Source organism: Micrasema longulum, unplaced genomic scaffold (assembly GCF_059751315.1).
Source record: "Micrasema longulum isolate JH-2025_06_02 unplaced genomic scaffold, ASM5975131v1 h1tg000083l, whole genome shotgun sequence".
Taxonomy (NCBI): domain Eukaryota; kingdom Metazoa; phylum Arthropoda; class Insecta; order Trichoptera; family Brachycentridae; genus Micrasema; species Micrasema longulum.
In genome coordinates this window covers 326,845-352,060 of record NW_028277289.1, presented here as the reverse complement: position 1 = coordinate 352,060, position 25,216 = coordinate 326,845, and the positions used below count along the sequence as shown (strand labels likewise).

Below are 25,216 nucleotides of genomic sequence, written 5' to 3'. Positions count from 1 at the left end.
GACAAGGCAGGATTCCACCTCCTAGGGATTTATCAGGATGGAAATTTATTGGAACAGGAATGTTTTAATAATGTTAACGACGTTAAGAATACTCACCAATTTTGAAGTTAAGATATTAAAGTGGTTTTCATTTAACTCGGAGAGCATTGAAACATTTTAAAGTAATTCATCGGCGTTTGCAGCAATGTTTGCCTGAATAAATACCAACAAAGTAAATCCATCTTCTTTCAACCTTCCTTACTAGGATTTTAGTTTTCTGATCCCCGTTATGAGTTCGATTAAAAAAGTTTTCGGTCTATTGTGTTTATGTTATTCACGTCAACAGTGCTATTTCATTCTGGCAATACGAAAAGTTTTAATTGAACGGTATATTAAGGCCGACTCGCCATCACTTGTCGTATCGCCAGGCGATATTGCAAATAAGACGCGATAAGCCAGGGAGATTTTAGCTACGAGAACTTTAAATATTCTATTATTGCGCAGGTGCGAGGTGGAGATGACGGAAGAAATAATTCAAATGGTCGCCGGAGACAAACACAATGGGCTTTTACTGGAGGGGTAAATGACGCAATAAACAAACAAGAAAAGAGCCATTTTCATTTACTAATGTTTCATTTTCCTTATCCATAAGCTTTCATTATCCATAAGGACAATTAGAAAGTACTCACAATACAAAATTGATTTTAAGAAATGGATAGTAGAGGTAGGTTGCACATGGATCGATGAGTGGATAAAGCCAAATAGGTAAAATGTGTGTGTAAAGTGTATGTTTATGAAATTTGGTTTATGAAACTATTTAAAAATTCCGATATTGGAACAGAAAATTCTAATTGATTGCCTTTTATTGTACCTCGTAAGCCAGACTACGGATCTTATAAGGTTTCGAGCCACGACCCACGAGCCACGACCCGAGAGCCGACTCGAGTGGAGACATAACATATTGTAGCTACATTGCGAAAGAGGGGCGTTTTTACCATTTTGAAGGAAAAAAAAGAGGCCGTTGAAAAGAACTGCAGTTTATTTTGACATCACTGTTACATAAACAAATAAATACAACCTTCGGTCAAAGAGGATTGGTTTACTACTCGGTTAAAGTGTATAATCTACTTCCATTATCCATAAGGACAATCAGTAAGTTCTCACAATACAAAATTGCTATTAAAAAATGCATAGTGGAGGTGGGTTGCACACGGATCGATGAGTGGATCAAGCCAAATAGGTAAAATGTGTGTGTAAAGTGTGTGTTTATGAAATTTGGTCTATTGGTCTGTATATATATTTATATATTTTAATTGAAAAAACAAATATTTTTGTTTTTATAATTTACGCAAAAATTCAATTTCGAAGGCCATTTTCAACGAGTTGTAAATAACTCACAATTAGAAAATGGGAATCAAGTTGGGGTATAGTGGGATTCGAATCACGGACCTTTGATCAGTGAGTCCGAGACACTAGCCACGGGACCACAACCCAATTCATATTTATGTAAATTGGTTATGTTTTTTATGATTATTTCAGTTTATATTCTTTATTATGTTAATTAGAATAATGACGTTTTATTATTATTATTATTATTATTATGTTAACTTTGTTAAAAAACTAATTAAAGGCATGTTCACATTTTGTAAAATGTTTCCCTCGGCACGGGAAACCCCAAATTTGTCTGTCTCTTAAGCTCGGGTTTCCTAGGACAGCGGTGCCCGTATTTCAACGGCCGTAGTGAACGTTAATGCGGTTGACAGCCGTCGTAACGGTGACTAGAGAGTGGTTTCCTATAAAAATGGTGTTGATAACACCGTTAAAAAATAAAACCACTCTCTAGTCACCACTACGACGGCTGTCCACCGCATCACCGTTCACTACGGCCGTTAAGATACGGGCACCGCTGTCCTAGGAAACCCTAGCTTAAGTAAGCGTTAATCTGAGATGCATTTTAGCGCGGGATCATCTTCTGAGGATGTATACATATTTATATTTCTCCCTTACTACGCTAATCTGATATTTATTAGCGAATATGCATTAAAATATTATCATAATGAGTTCAGTGGTTCTTTTATTTATTTTTTATTTGTTGACGACCGACCATAAAATAAGAAAAGACCATAAAACTAACCCAATAAAAAAAATATATATATTACTCCCCGCGTGACATCACTAGTTCTCTTTGGCGAGTTGTCCCGATTGGTGGGATGGCTTCCCGGAAAACGAAAATGTTTCTCAACACTCATTGGTGGATTTTGAAGAACTTGTGACCCCATTAAATTTATTGAAATCATTTTTATTATTTGTTGCATACATTTTAGAGAAACTTCGCAGTACAATGAAATGTTCTAATTATTACCGCGTGTATGAAAACATTTTAATATCTAATTTCCCGTAGCATTGAACTTCTTCATTGAAAAAACAATAATTAAAGTAAAATATTTTTTTTTTTTCTAAATTTAATTGTAAAATAGGTTGCTTTTATTTAGTCGGAGAAGTAATTTAGTGGGTTATTCGGGTTTCTTTTTTTTTTATCTACTATCTTTTGATTTCTACAGCTAAAAATGTTTATGATTATTATTTTTAATAGTTGCTTTACAAATGACGTGGTTGATAATATTTTAATAATTATTATAGGCTCAATTTACTGCAGAAATTATCAAAAACATATGGTTATGGTATGCCTAGTAATCATAATGTATCTGCATTTATTATTTTATAATTTTTACTATCTCTGTTTTACATACATAAGTGTATCTTTAAAATTTCTTTGAAATTTAAAGGACCACTATATCGAAAAGTTATTTATACTTTTATTTTTAGTTTTTTTTCAGACCGTAAATTTATACAGTAGGATTTACTTGCTTAGCAAGTTTTGAAGTATCATAAATTTAGATCTCCCTCATTAAATCTGAGACGTTTCATAGAAGGCGTGGAATATAATGTTTCATAGAATATTATTTGTGAACACGTTCCGAGCCTATGTATTAACTAATATACTATTATAACACCATTACTTGTTCCAGTAATCAGCAATCTAGAGTCCTAGCACATCGTACATTAAATAACTTCTCCGTTATCTTAACAGATGGTTATAATTCGGAGAATTAATTATCACACGTATTACATAAAATATTATAATTCTATTAGTCTAACACATAGCTTCTATGACACTAATTAGATGTGCAGTTCTATTGGGTAAACAGTGTATGTATGGATGTGGCCACGTTTGTACCTAGAACAGGGTGGATCAAATTATCACTCATTGTGCTGAAATAACATAAAGTCTTGTGCCACTACTGTAGGGTCTCCGAGTGCAGATTAGACAAAATAAAGTCCCGTTTATACAATGCCAACTAGCTGCTAGGCACCTGTCAGGTAACAAGGCATTGACAAACTGGAGATAAATGGTTTATGATCACAGAAAGCAGCTAAGGGGAGATCGGGGTGGGTGAGAGGACACAAATGCTGACTAGGTAACTAGTTCCGTGCATTGCGGAGTACCTGCTGGGGTTTCCTGGCGGGTTTTTGGAATTGAGAAGGTCCTCCATAGATGTCTTTGGAAGAACATAATATCCGTACCGTGGTCGGGTGTTCCGTAGTAGAAGGACCAGGGAATGCTGTGGATGATGGAGTAGTGGGATAGAGGTGGTGTTTTGGGATTATTTTGGCACTCCGCAGAGTCATAAGGTTGTGTCTCTTGCGTGGAACTGGTCTCGTCAGGCTCTGGATCAGTGAAATATCCACCTGTTGAGATTCAGCAGGAAATATGTCACAATAGTTCAGAAAATGCTTTCAAAACTTCAAATAAAATTTTTATTCCAAAAAAGCATTGGACTTAGTGCTTTTTCCTACTATTTTGTGACCGAAAAGTATTTATTTTTTTTTTTTTTTAAATGACACCTCAGCTCAAGTTTGGTTGAATGTTTTTTTATTATTGGTGTTATTCATGAAACGTAAACATACTACTATCCAACTTTTATAAACTCGTAAATTCATAAATTTATTAAATGTTTTTACTGTCTTTGTTATGTTTTAAAAACGATGAAGCTGATTGCAGTTTTTCAACTTGCAATTCTTGTTGTGTAAGCTAAATGAAGTTTTTATGAGCGCGGTTTCGCGCATAACTCTGAAGTTCTCTATTAAGCTTAGGAAATCTTACGTAAACTATGAAAGCTTTCTAATTAGGAATGCAAATTAACTTCGTGCTTTTTCCACCGGGAACTGAGGGTCAGTGACTTATTGTAAAAGGACTGTGTCGTCGCCATTAGACTTGAGTGGAAAATTAAAACACCCATCAGATATAAAGATTTCCTTTAATACCAATCCCAGGAACATGGCCCGAGTAATAAAATGTATCAATATTTCGAGAAGAGATTTTATCGAGTTTTATTTTATTTCTCTATTCGATTGCGATCCAACTAACCAATAAAATATAGCTCTTTGTAGATAATAACCAAACATAATTAATGTAAAATAATTACTATCGTACAGTGTGTTTGACAAAAACAGTGGTACGCATCAAAAACTAATATAAAATTAAATTTCAATGAGTTTAAAAAATAAAACCGATGTTTCGCATTTTGGTACAAGAAATTACTTAAGCCTACTCCAAAATATGAAAAAATAAATGTGTTTTCTCAATTGCGAAAAGAAAACTTAAAAATACGAAGATTTAAAAAATAATCTAGTAATAATAAAAATAAAAGTAAGAAGACGCCTTTCCATTATTTCAAAATATTTTCTTCTTTTTTCCGGTAGTTAAAATATAAATTAAATCATTATACAAAATTTTGCGTAGCAAATATTGAGAACATGTATTTATAATTAATAAAAATATTTATAATATGTGTACAATAAATTTTAAAAAAGGGAAATTATTCATTAAATTCCTTGATTCGCGTTAGCAACAGCTGTGCGCTTTGTGGGCTCCCAAAGGGATTGAAATTACATAATTTATTTTATTAATTGTTTAAGGTCAATTACCTTTTCTCCGTTGACTAGCCACGTGATGTGCGGTGCAGGGAAGGCGGGGCTAGTTGTGCACGTGGCCTCTAGCGTGTCCCCAACCGTATATAGGGAAGACCCGAATTTTATCCTCGGATTATGTTTCTGGGGTTCTGCAAAATATAAAAAAACAATTATAAAAAAACATATTTAATGTTTCAATTATGTGGCAGTTATTTATTTTATATTACATTTAATACAAGATTTTTTAATTTTTTTATTTTTGTATACTTTTTTATATTTTTATTTTTATTATATTTTTTTAAAAAGAAATATTTGCGTTCTTATGATTTACCCAAATATTTAAGTTTTAGGGCCATTTTCAACGAGTTGTAAATAACTCACTATTAGAAAATGGAATCAAGTTGGGGTAGAGTGGGATTCAAACCACGGACCTTTGGTCTGTGAGTCCGAGACACTAGCCACGGGACCACAACCCGATTTGCGATGATTGCATTGACAGCATCGCATAATTATTCGCATACGAATATTGAGGTTGATGTCTCTATTACTAAGAGGTCACGCATTTTGAAAAAGCAGTTTCATAAAATCTCTTTCAATCCTTTCTTTTATAATTGAGTCAGCATCTCCAATATTTATATTGGCGCACTCTTATTATTTCCTCTATTCCTATTTTGAGGGCATGTTTGGCATATGTTCAGTTTTGCTGACAGTAATTTTATGTAGACACGTTTATTTGAGTCCTCTGGTTGCACATACTAGTGATTTTATTCATTAGCATTATTCTTCAGGATGCCAGAATCATCGGCATAACGAATATTATTTATGATCTGTCAGTTTACTTTTATACCATCGAATGTTTCCTTTAGTGCTTCTTGGAATACACATTATTTTCTGAGCTCTAATTTAAGAGAACAAAATAAAGTAAACATCCTCGCCAAACGCCACGACGAATGTCGCTGTCTATTGTCATTTAATTTCTAACTTTCACTGTAGGCTTTTGATTCCAATAGAGATTACCAATTATTTGTATATCACTTGTACCAAAGTCTTTTCTGTTGAAAATTTCCATTAATTTATGATACTGTAATTTGTCGAATGCCTTCTCAAAGTCAATAAAACAAGCATGAATAATCGTATTTACATCATGATTTTGTTCAACCGCCATTTGAATGCAACAGAAAGCCTCCCTCGTTCCATAGCCATTTCTGAATCCTATTTGTGATCTACCCATAGATCCGCCACATTTGTTAAAAATTCTTCAGTGGATTACTCGAAGAAAGATCTTCTTTGTGTGAGTCATCGGAATAATAGTTCTATATTCGTAACAGCCCCGCCACACTATGCTCCTCACGCTGCTCATCATTATGCTCCTCGCGTTGCCACCTTCTCTCCTTTTGTTGCCTTATCTGCCCACACACTGCTCTATTCGCGCAATTTATCGCGGCACTCCGCACTTGTCATTTGTCTTTGCTATACATTGGAAAATAAAGGTGTGGCAGCGAGCGCGCTATGCGTTTTGTATAGCTAATTATATCAATGTCATAAAAAGAAATATACATAATTCAAAAATGACGCGTGCGTCTCGTGTGAGCGCTCGACGCGTACTGCGACCGCGCGATTATGTGGCTAGCCACTCGCACTCATATTGCCGGTCTTTTGACTCGCGATAAAAAAACCGACAAAATAGAGAGAGATGGGCACGACGAGGAGCATGTCGTGCGGCATGACGAGTAATGTTGCCACACTACGCCTTCTTTGCTCGCTATTTCCCATGCCACTCGTCAAGCGTGTGGCAGGCCCATAACACTTTGATATAAAATATATATTTTTATATACGATAAGTACTAAATAACATTTTTTTACACTAGCATCAAATTTGAGTAATGCATTTCTTAATATACCAAGGTTATTGTTGCAATAGTTATTAACGAAAGAGTAAAAAATATTTATCGAGCGGATCACAAGAAACTGTCAAGTGTTAGTCTGATAATTTTTATCATGATATCTGCATGTGTATAGTTTCAGACAAGGTGTGACAATTGGTGTTCCATAAACTCCCTAAAACAAACATTTTATCAACATCTACACGACATCGGTATCTGAGCAATAGTAAATGTGATGTGCTTCATAAAAGAAAGGTGTACAGAAGGCATAAACAGTGAGTAGTATATTTCTATACAACCCACTCCATTCTACATATAATCTTTTATCAGTGTTATCAGGGTTCAAAACCTAAAAGATAATAATTAAAACACTTTTTATTACATATTTATTGCATTTTTTTATGCCTCCACTCGTTTGCGAGTGATTTTGGCTTACATTGAATTACATATTGATTATATTGGATTATTTTTACAATAGATTAATTGAATAGTAAAAATATACAAACATATTTTTTAATTTTGCTGATGGTTCATCTAAACTGCCTAACTAGGGATAGCTTCGTCGTTCTAAGACAGTAAATAATGTATTTTTTAATAAAATATAAAAAAATAATTAGAATTTTATTATTATGTGTGCCTAGTTTTGAAAGTAAAAAATAAATATACAAACACCTAAATAATACCTAAATCTCTATATCCGAAATCCTAAGTCATTACCAGTAAAACTAGATCAGCTAACGTCCTTCTACATCGAACAACAATTTATCTGACTCCTTCCGACCAATACAGATTAAACATGCAGTCAACACATTCCTCAGCCTGGCAATCCCACCACATTTCCATGAATCTGGGATAAGGTTATATATTCTCGGGCCTATATAGTATTGCTGCCTTTGAGCCAAAAAAGTATTAACTCCTCTCTGTAGAATCAGATCCTTATTGGAGTGTCTAGTATTATGAGCATGACAAACCGTTGAGTATTTTTCCCTGTTGAGATGCGTGATCGCTACTGACCTCAATATATTCAGTTAAAATGTTAGATGAAAACTCAGTGTCAGTCCCCCTCCGAGTACAAGAGCTTCACTCTTTTTTGGAGAGATACAGCATTAGAAAACATAATTTATTTATTTATTCATATTTTACTCTTACATACTATAAACAATAATAAAAATAATGTGACCTCACTGGGATCACCCGCGCCGAGAAAACTTAACAATATACTTTTTTGAAATGTTTTTACATTTGAGAATAATCAAAGAAGACTAACTTAATTAACAGAGATAATAAACAAAATATTTAGACTGTTAACTAGATATATATGTACATCCACATTATTTATATTACAAAACGAACAATGAAAATAACAAAAACCTTGTGAAGCAGTTGATTCAATATTGGTTTGAGCGAATGAAACAATCCATTTTTACTTCTACCTAGCTTCACTATCCATTTTTAACAGCCCTTTTAAACACTTTCTCGTTACTAATTGTTTTAATAGATAGTGGAAGTAGGTTAAAGAATTTAATTAAATAATACTCAAAATCCCCTTGTCCGAAAGTGGTATTAGTTCGTATTTGTTTAAGTTGTCTTTGTTGAGGATCTAGTGATTATATTATTTGTATGTGATGTATTGTAGGGGTTATGTCTTTAATTTGAGTAAGAGTAGTTTTTGAATCTGTAAGTGAGTATTGTTTTAGCGTATAATTGTTTTGGTGTCAAAAGTTATGATTTGTGGAATATTTTTTCAGTAGATGTCTGTAACGGGACTCTGCATATTATTTTAATTATGAATTTTTGTGCAACAAATACACTTTTTAAAGCTGTGGCACTCGCACCAACTCAACCGATTATACCGTACTCCAAAATTGATTGGCACAATGCAAAATAAATCTTTAAAAGTTCCTGTAAATTAATTATATTCCGAATTGTTTTAAATATATACGTTAGTCTTTTAAGTTTATTAATTATTTTCAATCTGCTGTTTCTACTTTAAATTCATATCAATAATAACTCCTAAGTATTTGACATTGTCTGTCCTATCCAATTACTTAAATATGTCGATAAAATTTTAAAACAATAACTAAAACATGTTTATTTAAACACTGAAGACAAGCATAAAATTGAAAATATACCTCACATATGTGAATATTCATATTGGAATATTCCAACAAAAAATTTTTGGTCCAACAAAATTTTTCTAAGCAGGTCGACTACCGGTTAAACATCAACTTCTCTAACCATGCTGAAAGTATGGAGTATCATGGAATAAACTCTCTTAAAAATCGAGGAATAATGTAAGACCAGTTATTTTTATTCAAATCAATAAATAATAAAATTAATTCGCCTAACCTACTTTAAAAACTTACATTCCGTGTGCCATCTAGACCGACAAGACAAAGTCTTCTGTTTTACACAGAAAACGCGTCAACAAACTATTTGAAACAATCCACAATACCTAGAATATGCGACCAACATAACAATAGATTTACCGAGGCTGATATTTTTTGTGACAATGTATGTAAATTAAGATAAAAAAACCGAAATTTTGAGAGAAGCCGATATTTAACTTTATTGTTATATTAATATTTTTTCATATCGTTTCTTTTACATTTATTGTACTAAGCATAATTAAAATTATTGTATTAAGTGTAAACAATTTTTTTGGTGTGTGCATGAGTGTTTTACACTAATAAACAAAGAAATTGACAATATTTGTGTCCATACTGCTTGTTTACCCAATGAAATAAAATAAAATAAACAGCATGTGTGAAGGTGAATGGGTCATTCACATCGTGGTTTAATATTCCGAAAAGAGTCAAACAGGGATGTGTAATGTCACCATGGTTGTTCAACATATACATCGATAACTGTATGAAAGAACTGAAAGATTTAAGAATGGGAGCAAAAATGAGTGGTACAACTGTAAACTGTCTTCTGTATGTGGATGATGCCGTGCTTCTTGCTAGCAGCAAATAAGACCTTTAATTCTTGGTAACAAAAGTCTACGATGTATGCAAGAAAAGCGATTTGCTTATGAATGTTGATAAATCGAAAGTGATGGTTTTTGAAAGGGACGAAAATATAACTAAATGTGAGATCAGCTTGAACGGAGATATTCTGAATCAGGAAGAAGAATTTGTGTACCTGGGAAGTATGTTTACTAGGGACGGAAAGGCCGAGAAAAATATTGAAAGGAGGGTGAGTGCCGGGAACAGGGTGAACGGTGCACTAAAATCTACTTTGGCAAACAAATGTTTATCGCAGGAGGCTAAACTAGCAGTTCACAACGGAGTTCTAGTTCCAATTCTAATGTATGGGAGCGAAGTATGGAATTGGAAAAATAATGATGAAAGTAGGTTGAATGCTGTCGAAATGCGATCCCTCAGGTGAATGTGTGGTAAAACGATGTATGATACAAATGTCGAGATCCGTGAAGTGTGTAAGGCTGAGACATGCATTATTGACAGAATCAAGAAAGAGGTGCTGCGTTGGTTTGGACATGAAGAGCGAATGGACAGCGAAAGAACGGCTAAAAGGATCTACGATGCAAATGTTGATGGATGCAGAAAACGAGGAAGAGCGAGAAAGACATGGCACGATCAAGTCCATCAAATACTTGAAGATGGACATGTCAAAAGTAGGAATAATCGGCGTGCGTGCATGAGAAGATGTATGAATGTAGAGGAAGCGAGGTCTGTATGCCAAGATAGAGTGTTATGGCGTTCTATCCTCTCTGCCTACCCCTACGGAGAAACGGCGTGATGGTTTGTTGTTGTTGTAAAATAAATATTTACTTACTTATTTACTTGTAAGTACCTAGTTCATTACACATTTTTTTAAACATAATTTAAAAACGTCATATGTTCAGAAACTCTACGTTACCTTCTTATTGTAATAAATTGAGTTTTTTTACTAACATTTCTCGGTGAAACGACATTATTTTATTATAATTCTTATTGTAATACGAGACCAGGAAAAAATGACGTTGTAATGGAAAGTGAGGGTTTGATTTACTTGAAGAAGTATAAATCCATGTTTTGTAATAACGTAAAGAATTTAAATGAACATATACGGCGTTTTATTAGCATTCGCAGAGCAAATAAAAATGGCTCAACCCGGATATAGATCGATATGAGGTAAAGTTTATCCTTCACCCGAATATTTTCCATTCATTTCGTATTCAATAAACGTATTGCCTTTCTGGAATTACTCACACGGATCAGGCGCGAGTTTGTCTCTCAAACATGGCCATTATTGAATCGTGAATCTAACGTAGACACAAAAGGGAAGACGGTATTTTATTCATAGCAGACAGCCATATCTACATGATGATGGAATGGCTTGTATATCATAATTAAGCAACAAGAACCTTTAAATAATTAGTTTTGTGGACTCACGGATCAAAATCCAAGGTTCAAATCACCACACAATACCAGTGTACTCGTAAGTTATTTACGACTTTTAGTAAAAGGTCTAAAAATACACATGTGCGGGTGAAGGTTTCGTTCCCAAAAAAAAATGAGTATAAAAAAGCAAAAAAGGCTGCCTTAAAATCGTCTAAATACTGTAAAATTGTAAAATTTCCAAGTAAACAAAAAAATATTTGAAAAAACGCGTTACTTGTTTTCTGTTGACACTTACTTATTTATTTTTAATAAATAATAATATTAATAAAATAATTAATTATCAATTGATAATATTTAACACTTCTTCTTCTTCTTCTTCACGTATCATGTCGGGTCCCTCCGACGTTGATGATCACTTAGGAGAAAGCTTCCCTATCCTGAGCAGTGCGAAACAGCTCCTCCACAGTTCTATGTCGAGCCGGGAGATTCTAACACTAGATATCGCAAAAAGAGTGGGAAGACAAAAAGGGCAGTGGGCGGGTCATGTGGCGAGACAAGAAGTCGATAGGTGGACCCCCAAAATACTGAACTGGAGACACTACAAAGTAAAAGGAAATTAGAGCGACCACAAAGGAGATGGACTGACGACGCCGTCGAACTCGTGGGCCATGGATGGAAACAGAGTGCCCAGGACAGAAGAACATGTAAAATTTTGGAAGAGGTCTATATCCAGCAGTGGAGAGAAACGGGCTGATAAGAAGAAGAAGAAGAAGAAGAAGAAGAATAAAACGGAGTATTCTCTGTTTATGATAGTCTCCATCTAACATGGCTCAACCTGTTCTAAGATAGAGATTTTTTTATCTTTAGAGCATAAGTAGTCCTATACTAATAAAACAATAATATAAAAAGAAAAAACTAAAACTACTTAACTATAGATGCCTAGCTAATCAAATGTAAGAAATAAAAAATCGTTATTATACAAATATAAAGTGTATATATATGTGCCAAGAATACATGTTACTTAAACATAAATAATATAGTATAATATGTAATAAAAAAAACACATAAAGCAATGAAATACATACAAATAATATGTGTACCAATTATATAATGTACTACGTGTTTTGATTTACAAATATTTTCAAAAAATCTCTCGCTACACTATTTATATGTGCAGTTATTTTTATTTTAAAATTTGTTTTACATTTTGAGTCTTTTATATTTGGCAACAAATCATTAAATATTTTTAGAGCAATTACTTTTGACTGAACTTTTTAATACTAATACTTTTATTTTACTGTATAATCGTATAATTGGTTAAAAAAAATAGTTTTGCACAGCCGTTCAGATGCACATTGAGTTTTTCTGGGTTATTGTGTCGTGTGTCTTTGGCAACGTTTCGGAGCGCATTGCAGCGTTCGTTTTCAGGATTGACGTCGCTTGGTCAATCATAGCTTATTATTTAAGTGATAAATGAACAGTATATAACAGCCGTTTGCCTATGTTTGATCCATATCATGTCAATCCTTAAATTATTTTCGTTTATTTAGCTATAAAAAGTTGGTTGTGTAATAAGAATGAGTAAAAAAATTAAGGATAAAATAATGACAACATAATGGGGATTTGTTTGTTTCTTTTCTTACAAAACTGAACAATTTATCACATGAATTACCCCTTTAAAGAAATAATGCCGTCCACTGTCCGAATTTAGGAGCATTTTTTCTTCATCTCGACGCAAGAAGTGGTCGTTTATCATATTTATATCTAAAGTAGACTTTTTCGCAACTCTCTGTTTATTGTGGAGACAACCTTTATAGAATAAAATTACAATTCTACTGACTATAGAAATATAGAAGTTGATATTATATTATTCAATGTAAGAAACAAGTTCAAAAACGTGAATCCCCACAGCATTTCCAAAGAAAATTGAGTTTTCTTTGTACGTACCAAAATTTTAAATAAAATACAATTATTCATTGAGTCCCTACATACATATTTGGTATATCCATAAATTATATGCAGTATGCCCCAATCTTTGTAAACAAGCAAGCGACAGTATATTTCAATTTTCGATATGATAATTAATAATTATTATACACATAATATTTAAGATTCAGATTTGTTTTTTGTAAGAAGTGAAATATTAAATGTTTATTTTTGTTTTAAGCCTTGACGAAGAAGCAGTCTGAGAGCAGTTTTGAAACCTGTAGGCACATTAAATATATTTAGTGATTTTAAAGCAAGAAAATATTTGTTATGTTATTTAAAATGGAAAATCATAAAGGTAGTGCTTTAAATATTATTTTATTATCATATTGTTTATTATCTTTTACCGTAGCTTTTTTTTTATCGTGTATTGAAATGATAATAACGTTGTTCCGATAAAGCGGCACATACTTTTCGTGGCCTAATAACGATATTATAATTATTCTCTTATTTGCATCTAATGGTGCAGAGAACATGGTTTACGGTGGTGTCCGGGAAAAATAAGAATAAAGTTCTGTGTGTGAAATAGAAACAGAGCCCTGCGGTGCTATTGTGAACCACTCTCGCGGCCGTAGAAAACACTTTTATCTAGCGTATTTTGTACTTAAATAAAACACTTTTATCTAGCGTATTTTGTATAAAATGAGCGATTGGAATATCACCTCTGGACGAGTAGAGATAAGTCCGTTTCTTAGTTTAGTGTTTGGCGCCTTAGCCTACCATGCTTGAGGTCGTGGGTTTGATTTCTAGGAAGGTCAGCATGAAAAGACGATTAAAAAGGTTTTAATTAAAACGCATGTCATAATGAAAAACCTTACTCAAATATAATAGTTCTCGTACATCACCAGAAAAAAAAACTCCACTGCTCAAAATACCAAAAAATTAAATTTGATTGCTAAAACGTTAGTTACATTTTGATTTTTCGGGACAATGTCATCAATCACCTATAATCCATGCAGATTTAGTGTTTAAAATGAGGTTAAGATGCAAGAACACAACTGTCCTCAAGTATAATAAAACAAACAAAAGCGCCACTGTTCATATTAGCCAATCACAAGACAGCATGAATACTGAAAACAATATGGTTGCCAGGGTCACTTTCTTCTTTATCTATAACTTATTATAATTATTATGTTCTTTATCTCAGTTGTAATATGTTAACATAGACAAAGACTTAATTTTGGATTTATTTATTAATATTATGGATAACTTAGATAGCGCTATTTTCGTAATATGATACCCCAAGGGCGCTTTAAAAAGTGATTCTATAAATTAATCAATTAGAATAAGAATTGCCCCAAGATGCTTTCAAGATGAATATTATCCTCTGTTGGAGGACAAACAATCAACCCTTAAAATATCCAGCTTATATACAAGAATATGCTATTTATTGTACCTATTTAATAATGTTCGCCATCAAGACTTATGAGTAGATGTTCATATTGTTATTGAGAGGAAACGCGGTCCGACTTTTCTATATCCAAATGTATTGTACTATATGTACTAGGCAATTATTTTTTATACACGCTTTAGGCATTTTACATTGGCGGAGACCATCCATCTGCCGTCCTAGGGCGTACAGTACATATAAAATGAGCTGACCCAGGTAATTTCATTCTTATACTATTTCTTAAATAAAAACCAAAATCGCTTTAGTTTTAGGTGTGCGGAAATTGAAAATACGAGAATTCGATTATGTTGATTTTAGTTAAGCATAATCAGTCCGACTTGCAGTCGTCTTGTTCTCACAGTATTGGAGAGGCATCTACGAGAGACAGACAGAAAAAATATGCTCAAATACCTATTCATCAAACTGCTTTTCATCGCGTATCCTCTACCTAACTGTATTATTAAATAGCTTATCTGTATTATATTTTGATACGCATACATTTTTATTATGTGTGTCATAATATTAATATATTTACCTATATATTGATTTAGTACGTATATAAGAGTTCCAACTTAACAAATAACTTTCTAGCAAGGCGGGACATGAAAATTGTGCAATTATGGAATTGTGTATTGACAAATTAAATTAATTTAAATTGTTAAATGTTTCAAAGGTTAAAAAAAATCCATTTCATATTAAAGTTTAAATTTTTTTATGCATACATTGTTTAAAATTTTACTAGTGAAATTTTGTTTTTATTACCTTTATCTAAGTATGTTCTCTATATAAAACTGCTGTGTAATATAATACATTTTTTTTCTTTTTTACACTATATTGGAGTGTTTATATTTTATCAAATATGTATTTTTTTATTGAAATGTCACTATCTGAATATTTAAATTGTTGCTTTATCCTTTTTCTTTCCTTCCCAATCCACACTCCTCTCTTCAAAGTATAGTGTTATTTTTTAAAATATTTTTATTTTGTTAATCTTTGTTTTTTTATTTTTGGATAAATTGTAAGATTCAATATGTCCATGTATTTGTAATTTTCTCAAACTCAACGGTTTGGGTAGGTAGGAAGAAATTGCCCGCCCTTATATGTATATATTGTATATGTATATGAAGTGTTAAATAAATAAATAATAAATATTTTTGTAAGGTAAAAGGCACCGCGTGCTGTGTATATGAATAATGAAGTAAATAATATAAAATAATGAATTAATAAATGTGAGACCGACTTATGTACAGCATCCATAGGACGTATTTTTATAAATAAAAAATACGGAAAGATGAAAATGGAATATCTGATAGATAAAACCATAATTTTTTCTTCGTATGTTTTTAATACAACTTTACTTAAATCAAATTAACTCTTTCTTCGTTTATTTTCGAACCAACTCAGCTCCCAAAATACTCGAGCGAATAAAGAAACTGACAAAAATGCTTACGCATAAAATGGCTGATGAAGATTTATTAGGAAAAATTACGCAATTGAGTAAGAAAAAAATACTAAAAATCAGCAGTCACTCCATGAGACTAATTGTTTTGAGTTATTACCGCAGGTCCCCTGAGGGTGTAAGGTTTAACAATTAATAACAAAATGAAAGGCTATTGATGTCAGAGTAATGGTGAAGCTCAACTCTGAGCTATACAACATCACCCTTTATCTATATAACAATTTAGGGCCATTAGGCATTCAATAGGCATTCAAAACACCGGTGGAAAATTAATGGAATTAATGTGTTGAACGGAATTATTAATTCTGTGAAAGAAATCAAGCGCAATTTTATATAAAAGAATTTCCGAGTTCAGCGAACTCTATAAAAAAGTTAAATGGAAATAAATGACAATATTTTGAATTTGACTAAATCTTTGGAGAAGAGTTCTGGATTTAACCATTCAGGGAGTTTCTTATTCGTTTTCTTCATCTTGAAGTAGATCCGGGGATCTGTTTATTAAAAAGAAGTATCTCGAGATACCGAACTCCCACTGTCTAGCCACCCCTTTGAAAGTCTTCGACGACCCTCTGGTAGGTTGTTTGCTACCACGTGTGGAAGTCTGTCGGTATCTATTCTCTGTGGATGCGCCTGAATTGTCACCCTTTCTTGCCCCATCTCACGATATCTTTTATGTTGCAGGCTTCACATATGACAGTATTTCTGATCATATTCCTCAGTGCCTCTCCCAGAATAGTGCGCAATGTCTTCATTTCTGCAGTTCTAAGCAGTGCTTTTGTTGTTGTTTTTGTGTCGGCTCTTGATTCGATTCCGTAAGTCATTTTAGGCCGGATACAAGTTTTATAGATTCGCTTTTTACATGCATATGTTTATTTTTCCAGACAAAGTATTTTAAACTTTTATACATTTTGTATTGTGTTGAAAACGTGTCATTGTACGTTTCCCGTAAGCGTCTGAGATCACCTGATACATTTTACTTTCCAATTTTTACAATTAATATGGCACATTGGAACCCTTTTGTAAGAATATTATAACTTTATAACAAAAAAGAAAAAAAACATATTAACATTTATCAGAAAAAAGTTTCTGAAATCAAATATCTAATCTTAAGTTTTGTGTATGTGAATTAATTTTTGTTTCTTTTATTACTTTTTATATCTTCTTATTTGCTCTTTTTTTTTCTTTAAAAAATAATAAGTCTCATCTTAAGAAATAATAAGTCTCATCTTGAGTTAACTCAATCTTTATTATAACTTAAATTTATTTATGTAACAAGTACACACTTATTTTATATAATTTATGAAATACGGTGGAGTTCCATTATTGAGGATATATATGAAGAATGATACCAATGCTTACTTACAAATTGTATGTATTTTATGTATCCTTGTTGAACTCCCAAATAAAATAAAACACCCTGATGTACCCCTGCTTTATCTGAATCTTGGCACCTGCTGGATGGGTTCGCTCTCTTTCATCACTGCACTCTATCTGTTCTTTTGCGATCGTCATACACTTTGTTTTGTTGATAGAGATTTTCATATTACATCTCTTTGCATTCTGGTTAGGGAATTTGATTATGAAAAATATTTAATGACTTACAGCACATGTGTATTTATAAATTCTTCATGAGTTCTTGAGAAATATAGAACGGCTCGTATGTATTAAGATTAGGGCCTAGCTTTGGTTTTTTATTATTTCACATTAAAATTATCAGGCATGGAAGAAATATTCTAATTCTATCACTTCATCACTATATTTTTAATAATTCCACTTCGGCTATTTTCTGAGAGAGCTCTTTCGACCTCTATCACAACATGGACTATCTCTTCGTTCTAGTAACGAGAAAACCCTTACTCATTCGCCCCCTTTTTTTCCTTCTCTTTCACAGTAGTAGTAGATCGATTGAGGAATAATCTACCCACTAATGTCGGAGACGCCCCTTTTTTATTTACATTTACGTCAAGATTGAAATGTCACTATCTAAATATTTATTTTCTAAATTTTTCTAAGTTTTTCCTTTCTCTTTCTTGTTTCCTTCCCATCCACTCTTTTCTCTTCATAGTACAGTGTAAATTTTGAGTTATTTTTTCTGTTGTGTTGCAAACTGTTGTGGTGCAAAAAAATTGAGCAACGCATTGGTAAACAAATGCAGCTGTTATAAAATATCGTATAAATACTTGATCATCTATTTCATGAAGGTAAGGTGATTAGTCTTAAGCTTAAGGTACCAATCCAAGTATAATGAAATATTGAAGTGTAAAATCACTTTTTCAACAAATGTTTTGTGCCGACCTTGCCACGGGTTTATTTCGAAACCTCAAGCATAGTAGGCAAACGCGTCAACTTTATTTGTTTTCCATTTTCAGTATCCATTAGCCTGTGAGTAGCTATCTAGTCGAAAACTCTCGTCCAGGATTCTTCTGTCCCCCGTTCTACAGTTCTTCATTTCGCCCGGACACCGACCATAAAAAAATATAAAATTCCAGTATTTGCATGAAACTTTCAATATTAAAAACAAATGCCTTTCTCAGCTACATTCTAAAGTCTAGGTATTTACAAGACATATTATTGTTTGGTTTAAGTGGTCATTTTATACACTGTATAACATTCACCATTTTGCCTATGTTTAATCATCCATATTCCGTTAATTATTTTATCTGCCAATCTTTTTTTTTTTTTTATTTTATTTTTATTAATTAAGAAAAAACAACAGTTGTTATTTAAGAATACAAAATATAAAAAATAGTAAATATATCCAGTTAACGTTTTTTACAAATATAATGAGAGAACATGTTACACAGTAAAGAGAAAAATAAAATATTATATAAGACATGAGAAAAAAAGAGCTCGTAAGAAGGTTAAGGGATAAAGAAATAGAGTGGAGGAGTGGAGGAGAAGGATTTTCATAATATAGTTGACCAATTCAATTTTATGAAGTTAAAGAGCTGAAAGGGTAAGCCCTGAAAATAATCTTCACATCTGTCATAATACATTAATATTATTAACTCCCAAAGCGGTTAAACCCAGTTCATGTCTACAAACATTTGGACATACTCAAAGTATTGTCAATAAAACCTGGTGGCCCTGGAAGTATAAAAATTGTTAAGTATTTTCAGGCGTTGTCTAGGCAACGCCTGAATATAGGCATACTAGTATGTAGATGAAATTAATCGGTTAGAATCTCACCCGCGTCAATCAAAGTTCCACCTCTTTCACTTCACAAAGACCAACAGCGGGAAGAATTGAAGGAATATAATTTTCAAACATAGGCAAAATAGTGAATGTTACATTGTGTGTAAAAAGATCACACAAACCAGGCAATATCAGGTCACAAGCCCTGTAAATGGTTGAACTACTTTATTCCGTTCTATAAAATGTTCGTTATCTCTTAAACTCTTGAACTTATATATATTGATATTAATTTGGTTATAGAATCCACTTTTTGTATACGGAAAAACTCAACACATAAATAATACTGATTTTTGTGACCACACTTTGTGCTTCATCGATTAGCATCGGTAATCCTTCCTACACCTTACACGCAAAACTGTGTTCCTTATCCACCCGGATACATAAAGAAACTTCTTCACGTTCTGAATTGAAATATCGTATAAATACTCGTTTATTTTAAGAACTAGAAAGTCACGTAATTTATTGTATTTTTTATTGTACATTTCCGTGTTTTGTGTTCATTATTATTGTATGTTTATGAAGCTTTTGAAAATACATGCGAGCACACATTTCGTCTCGCTAGACAATTTCGTAAATTGTCTTCTACCCCTCTTCACCAGAAACTTGACAATGTTCCTCACCCCTTTCTAGACTCTTATAGTAGGTACTCTTATGGAACTCTCCTCGTGAAGGATTGAAGTTACACGTTCTTACCATTATTTAAATTTAAACATTTAGTTATAAACCCTTACGGATTATTTAATTAACAAAATATTTTTTGATTTTTTTGAATTCATATAATATTAATAATAAGAATAACGAATAAGATATCTACATTAACGAACATAAACTGGGTGAGTGAACATAATTTTACTCCACAAAGTCCATTTTCCAGATTCTAACTAATGTCTTGTGTTGTAGCTTGTGAATAGACTAAATTGGTCAAGATAAATACATACAACAGCATGGAACCTCACAATTTGGCTAGAGCCCGTCACCTCACTAATTTATATATACATACATAATAAACATCTGACTTTTATATTACACGTAGAATAAATTCCAGGAACATAGTTCATTTTGTACATAAATTTCAACACCCTGGATACGTAACCTAATTATTTAAACAATTTGTTAAAACATTTTCTTATTTCAGCTTTCCATTCTCGTCCAATTATTTAACCAGTTACGATGCTCGGAAGGTTCTATTGCGAGCTACACATTCTTACAACTCACAGCGACTGATCTCTGCTTTTAGGAAATCGAACTCCTTCTGACGCCTTCAAGAGGCACTTTTAATAATTATTATAAAGCGCAGATAATAAAAATCATGGTTTATTAAAAAAAAATCACAATTTCTATACCAACTACATACACACGTAGGTAATAGATTTCCCTGTATTATGTGTAGTCTGCCAAACTAGGTACAACCTGTTTTAAGGCAAACATTTTTATGCAAAATAAAGTACATGACAACCTACTAATAAACTTATAGAATTATACAATATTTAATGATACCATTTATTATTTTAGAATGTTTTTGAGTAAATTTTCTGATTTTTCTCTACCTAAACCCAGTAACCAACTTTGTACAAATTTATTTAGTTGAACCCGGGTCGTAGTTTTGCAATGTCCGGGTAAAATATTAAATATTTTGGGGCCCAGAAACCTGAAATTTATTTACCCGAATTCAGAGTTTGTGGCAGGCCTCATCCTCTTGTTTGACTTCTGGTAGTGTGGGTGTGTTCCATTAGGGATTTGGTAGAATAATTTGCTTTCACATACATTATTATTCTAGAGATATATAATTGCCTTATATCTAAGATCTCGAATTCTTCAAACAACTTTACGCTGGGTTACCTGAAGGGCTTTTTGAAAATGATTTTAATAATCAATTTTTGAGCAGATTCGAGAGGTTTTAAAATTAATTTATAAGTGCCTCCCCATCTTATTATGCCATAAGTTATAATTGAGTTACATAAAATATTATACAATTATTTGAGTTTGATTAAGGATAATATATTAAGTATCGACTTGAAGATACGGGAAAGTTTTCTAATTTTTTGTGTTATATATGTTACTTAATGAAGTCACTGAAATTAAATATTTAGGTGTAATGTTGGATTCAAAACTTACATTTCACCAAAACGCTAAGATGGTAATAAATAAGATTGCAAAAAAAATATCAATTTTGGGAAGGATCAGAAGATTTATTGATAAGGACTCCTGCAAAACTATTTACAAAGCAATTATTGAACCACACGTTAACTACTGTAGTAGCATTTTATTTTTATGAAACAAAGAAAACATAGATAAACTAACTGTATTACAAAATAAAGCCTTTAGAATCATTTTGAAAAAAAACAGATATACTAGGGTAAAGTCGATGGTAAATGAAATGAAATTATTAACATATAAACAAAGAATATTTTACAATACAATGATATTTGTTCATAAAATTATAAACTCTAATAAAAAAACAGAATTTTGGAAAAAAAATGATCGGAACCAGCATGAACACAATCACAATACTAGAGAAAAGAACAAAATTAGACTTCCATTTAGGAAAAAGGCAAAGTCACAAAATTCAATTTTATTTAAAGCAATTAAAAAGTATTACGAAATGGAAAAAAATATTTATGAAGAAAAAAACATATCAAAATTTAAAATAATGGTCAAGACATATGTGATAAACAATTTATAAATTAAATATATTTGCAATGTTATTATTAGAACACACGTAACAATATGTATGATATGTGTGCCCTATTTTAAGATTTAAATAAATAAAAAATAAATATATTCTATGTGTTCTGTCCATTTGAAATATTTATCAATAATTATTCCCAAATATTTTATATGGTGTACTGATTCTAGTATTTCAGAGCATATTTTTAATTGAAGGTTTTGTTTAGGCTATCCCACTGTGGTTTTGCTAAATGTCATGTATTTTGTTTTATCAATATTTAAAGGTAATGATAATATTTCAAATATCTTTTGTAAAGGTTATCTGGGTCTTTTGTTTATTTTTGTCTAGTAGTTTATTATATTATTTCAGTCCCTGGTTTATTAGGCGTCGGCCTCGTAGTGTAGTGGTCAGCGGCATTTGCCTACCATGCAAGAGGTCTCGGGTTCGATTCCCGACACGGTTGACACGAAATATTTATTTAAAAAGTTGTTTTTTCATAAGAATATTTCAAAGTCCCTGGACTGGCATCTGACCATCTTACCTTCATGTAGCAAAAATGATCAAGATACGCTGCGATTTGTATACCAATGCAGTGCCATATGCACCATTATATGTGGAAAGATCAATGATGGTTAGTAGTCACGACAGCTTTCTCTCGTTTTAAACTGTTGTATTTGATGTTGTTCTGATATTCTCGTATTGTTTTTTTAGTAGTTTTTTGTCTACAATTACATCAGCGGGTAATTTATGAATAAATTTTAAGGAGACCAGTTAAAAAGGTTAAGTTACATTTAATTGTTTAAGAATTTTCAAGTTGCTGTTAGATAAGGGAGGTCAAAGATATTTGATTATTCATACAAAGATACATATTACAAAAAGAAATAAAAACGTATCCCTAAATCCATGAGGCCAAGAGCCTTGTGTTGAGTACATTTATTAATTTGAGTATTTTAATTTGCTGTTCAAAGACAACTACAAATAGTCTGTGTATGTCATTTTGGTTTCCTGTTCCCCATAGCTGTTGCATATAACATATTTCAGATTTTACACAAGCATACGAGTATACTTCATACATGATTTTTTTTCTGTTTTCGGAACAATGTTTTTTTTTTTTTTTTTTAAAAAGGCCGGATAATGTTGCTGATTTGCGAATCAAATTATCGATAAAAATTGTCCATGACAATTGTCTTTTTATTTCTAGTCCTAAGTATTTAACATGTACAATTTCAATTAGCCGTTCATCTTCTATGTAACCATCTATTTTTTGTATTTTTTTCCAGATTTAAAATGGATTACTTTCTTTTTTCATTGGTATTTGTCAAATTAGTCAACATAGTTAGGTCTTAGTTTATGTCTTTGTTTGTTAATGCGTTAGTTTAATTTTTATAAAATAGTCCTATGTCGTCGGGACACAATATTTTTTTCTTAAAGAATGTACAATGATAAGACATAAAAATATAAAATAAATTACAGTGGACTCAAAAAAGATCCTTGTGGTTTGATATGTATATGGATATTTCGGTCTGTTTGAATTTGACTTTTTTTTCGTTCATATTTGCAAATTGCTTTCGATCCATTAGATATCATCTCTTAGTTCATATTCTTGAAATTTTATTCCTGTCATTAATTTTTATAATCATGGTCTCAACATATATATAGTAAGCAATGTTTGAGATAACGTATAATCACGTTAACCCTTCGCCTGACTTGTCCTGGTTTAAAATTACTTACATATATCTTGTATTAAAATGCATTGGATGTAACTAGTCACTGTCGGCACATATTTTGACGTTTTCGAGTAGTTTTGACCATTTTGAAGTAATTAATTTTAAAAAATGACTTCTGGGGATTAGTTTTGCGTCGAGGTGTCACCTGTTTGGTTGTGTAAAATAACTACTCCTTTAAAAACGTCAATATTATAATTATGATGGTAGGTATGTTTTTTTGTTATTTGATTATAATTTGGAGGTGGACATTGTCATCTTCCTGCTCATGAACATGAAGATATAACAAGCGCAAGAAATAATCATTGTCAATATTCTTCCCTTCAACGCAACATCTGGGAAAAAGTCTAAGGATTATTTTTCTGCCAAATTGTTTAATATGCTTTAATATAAAATGAAGTTAGCTGATAATAAACAATATTTCAAAAGATTTATCAAAACCTGGCAAAATACAATAAGGACAGAAGAAATAAAAAAAATATATGAATGAAAAAATAAATATGGACAGTCCTCATTAAACCAGGCTTCTCGAGTGAGGAGGACTCTTAGAATAATATTTTTTATTCTTTTATTTATACATAGTATTGAAAAAAAAACAAAGTTTTTCCATTGTAATACCCTGACGGTAAAAATTTAAATGACTTTTGAAAAAAAAGCAAGATTATACATGACCGTTTTCAAGCCATAAATAACATAATTTAAAAAAGAAAAAGTCCGCAAACTCTACCAAATTTATGTTCAGGGATCAAAGGGTTAAGACTGGTTTTAAAATAGATAAGGGTAAATGAAATGTAATATACTGCTTGTTGGCGCATTTTCCTACCATTCTTGAGGTCCTGGGCTCGATTCATGGCAAGGTGGATGTGAAATATTATTTTCAAAGGTTTTTTAGACTGAAATATTTCATTGTTGCTAAACTGAGACCTGAAGCGTAGGACTAATATCCTTAGCTTCATATTACAGATGATTAAAATACGTTAATTTTGGTTTATCAATGGTAGGCTATGCACCGCTGGGCGCGGAAATACAAATAAAAATGATAATAGTGCCACTCAAAATTGTATTTGATTCATATAATGTTTCTTCGGTCAAATCAGAATTCGAATTTTTATTGTTTCCGTAGAATAATATACACGTAACAAATATAATAATTAAAAATGATGAAAGTTTAATACGTAATAATTAAAAATACAATATTATTCCCTATGTACATGATAAACATATTACAACAAAAATGAAGAAAATTTTAGAGAAGGAAAAATTGTGTAAAGTTATATTCATCATTTTTATTTGTGTAGCACTGATAAAAACACCGTTTTTTTGTTGTTGTACTTTATATGTTTTATCGAAAATATTTACTTCTTTAAAATAAAACAAATGAATTATTGTAAAACGTAACTCCCTTTACGTACACAAGAATAGTTTTCTTTCTTTTACGTAATTGGAAACGTCAATGAAAATGTTAAATTTGCATTTAGTTGTAATATTATATACTTATATTTTTTATATTCATACAATTGAAAAATAGAAGTCTAGGCATCTATAGGGCTTATCATTGGTTGATTTGAGTGGCCACTTTAAACACTGTGTAACATTCACCATTATGCCTACG

At 31.9% G+C, this 25,216-nt stretch overlaps 1 protein-coding gene across 1 annotated transcript in view; it reads right to left on the bottom strand.

The window, feature by feature from the left end:
* Nucleotides 1–3,462: 3,462 nt before the first annotated feature.
* The window catches only part of LOC148284843 (nectin-3-like), a 75,047-nt gene continuing 53,293 nt past the window's right edge, over nucleotides 3,463–25,216 (bottom strand). The window contains exons 4-5 of the mRNA XM_088234048.1: nucleotides 4,969–5,102; nucleotides 3,463–3,729 (exon numbers count right to left, since the gene is read on the bottom strand). Coding sequence (XP_088090174.1) covers nucleotides 3,463–3,729; nucleotides 4,969–5,102 — 401 coding nt within the window. The remainder of the gene's footprint in view (nucleotides 3,730–4,968; nucleotides 5,103–25,216) is intronic.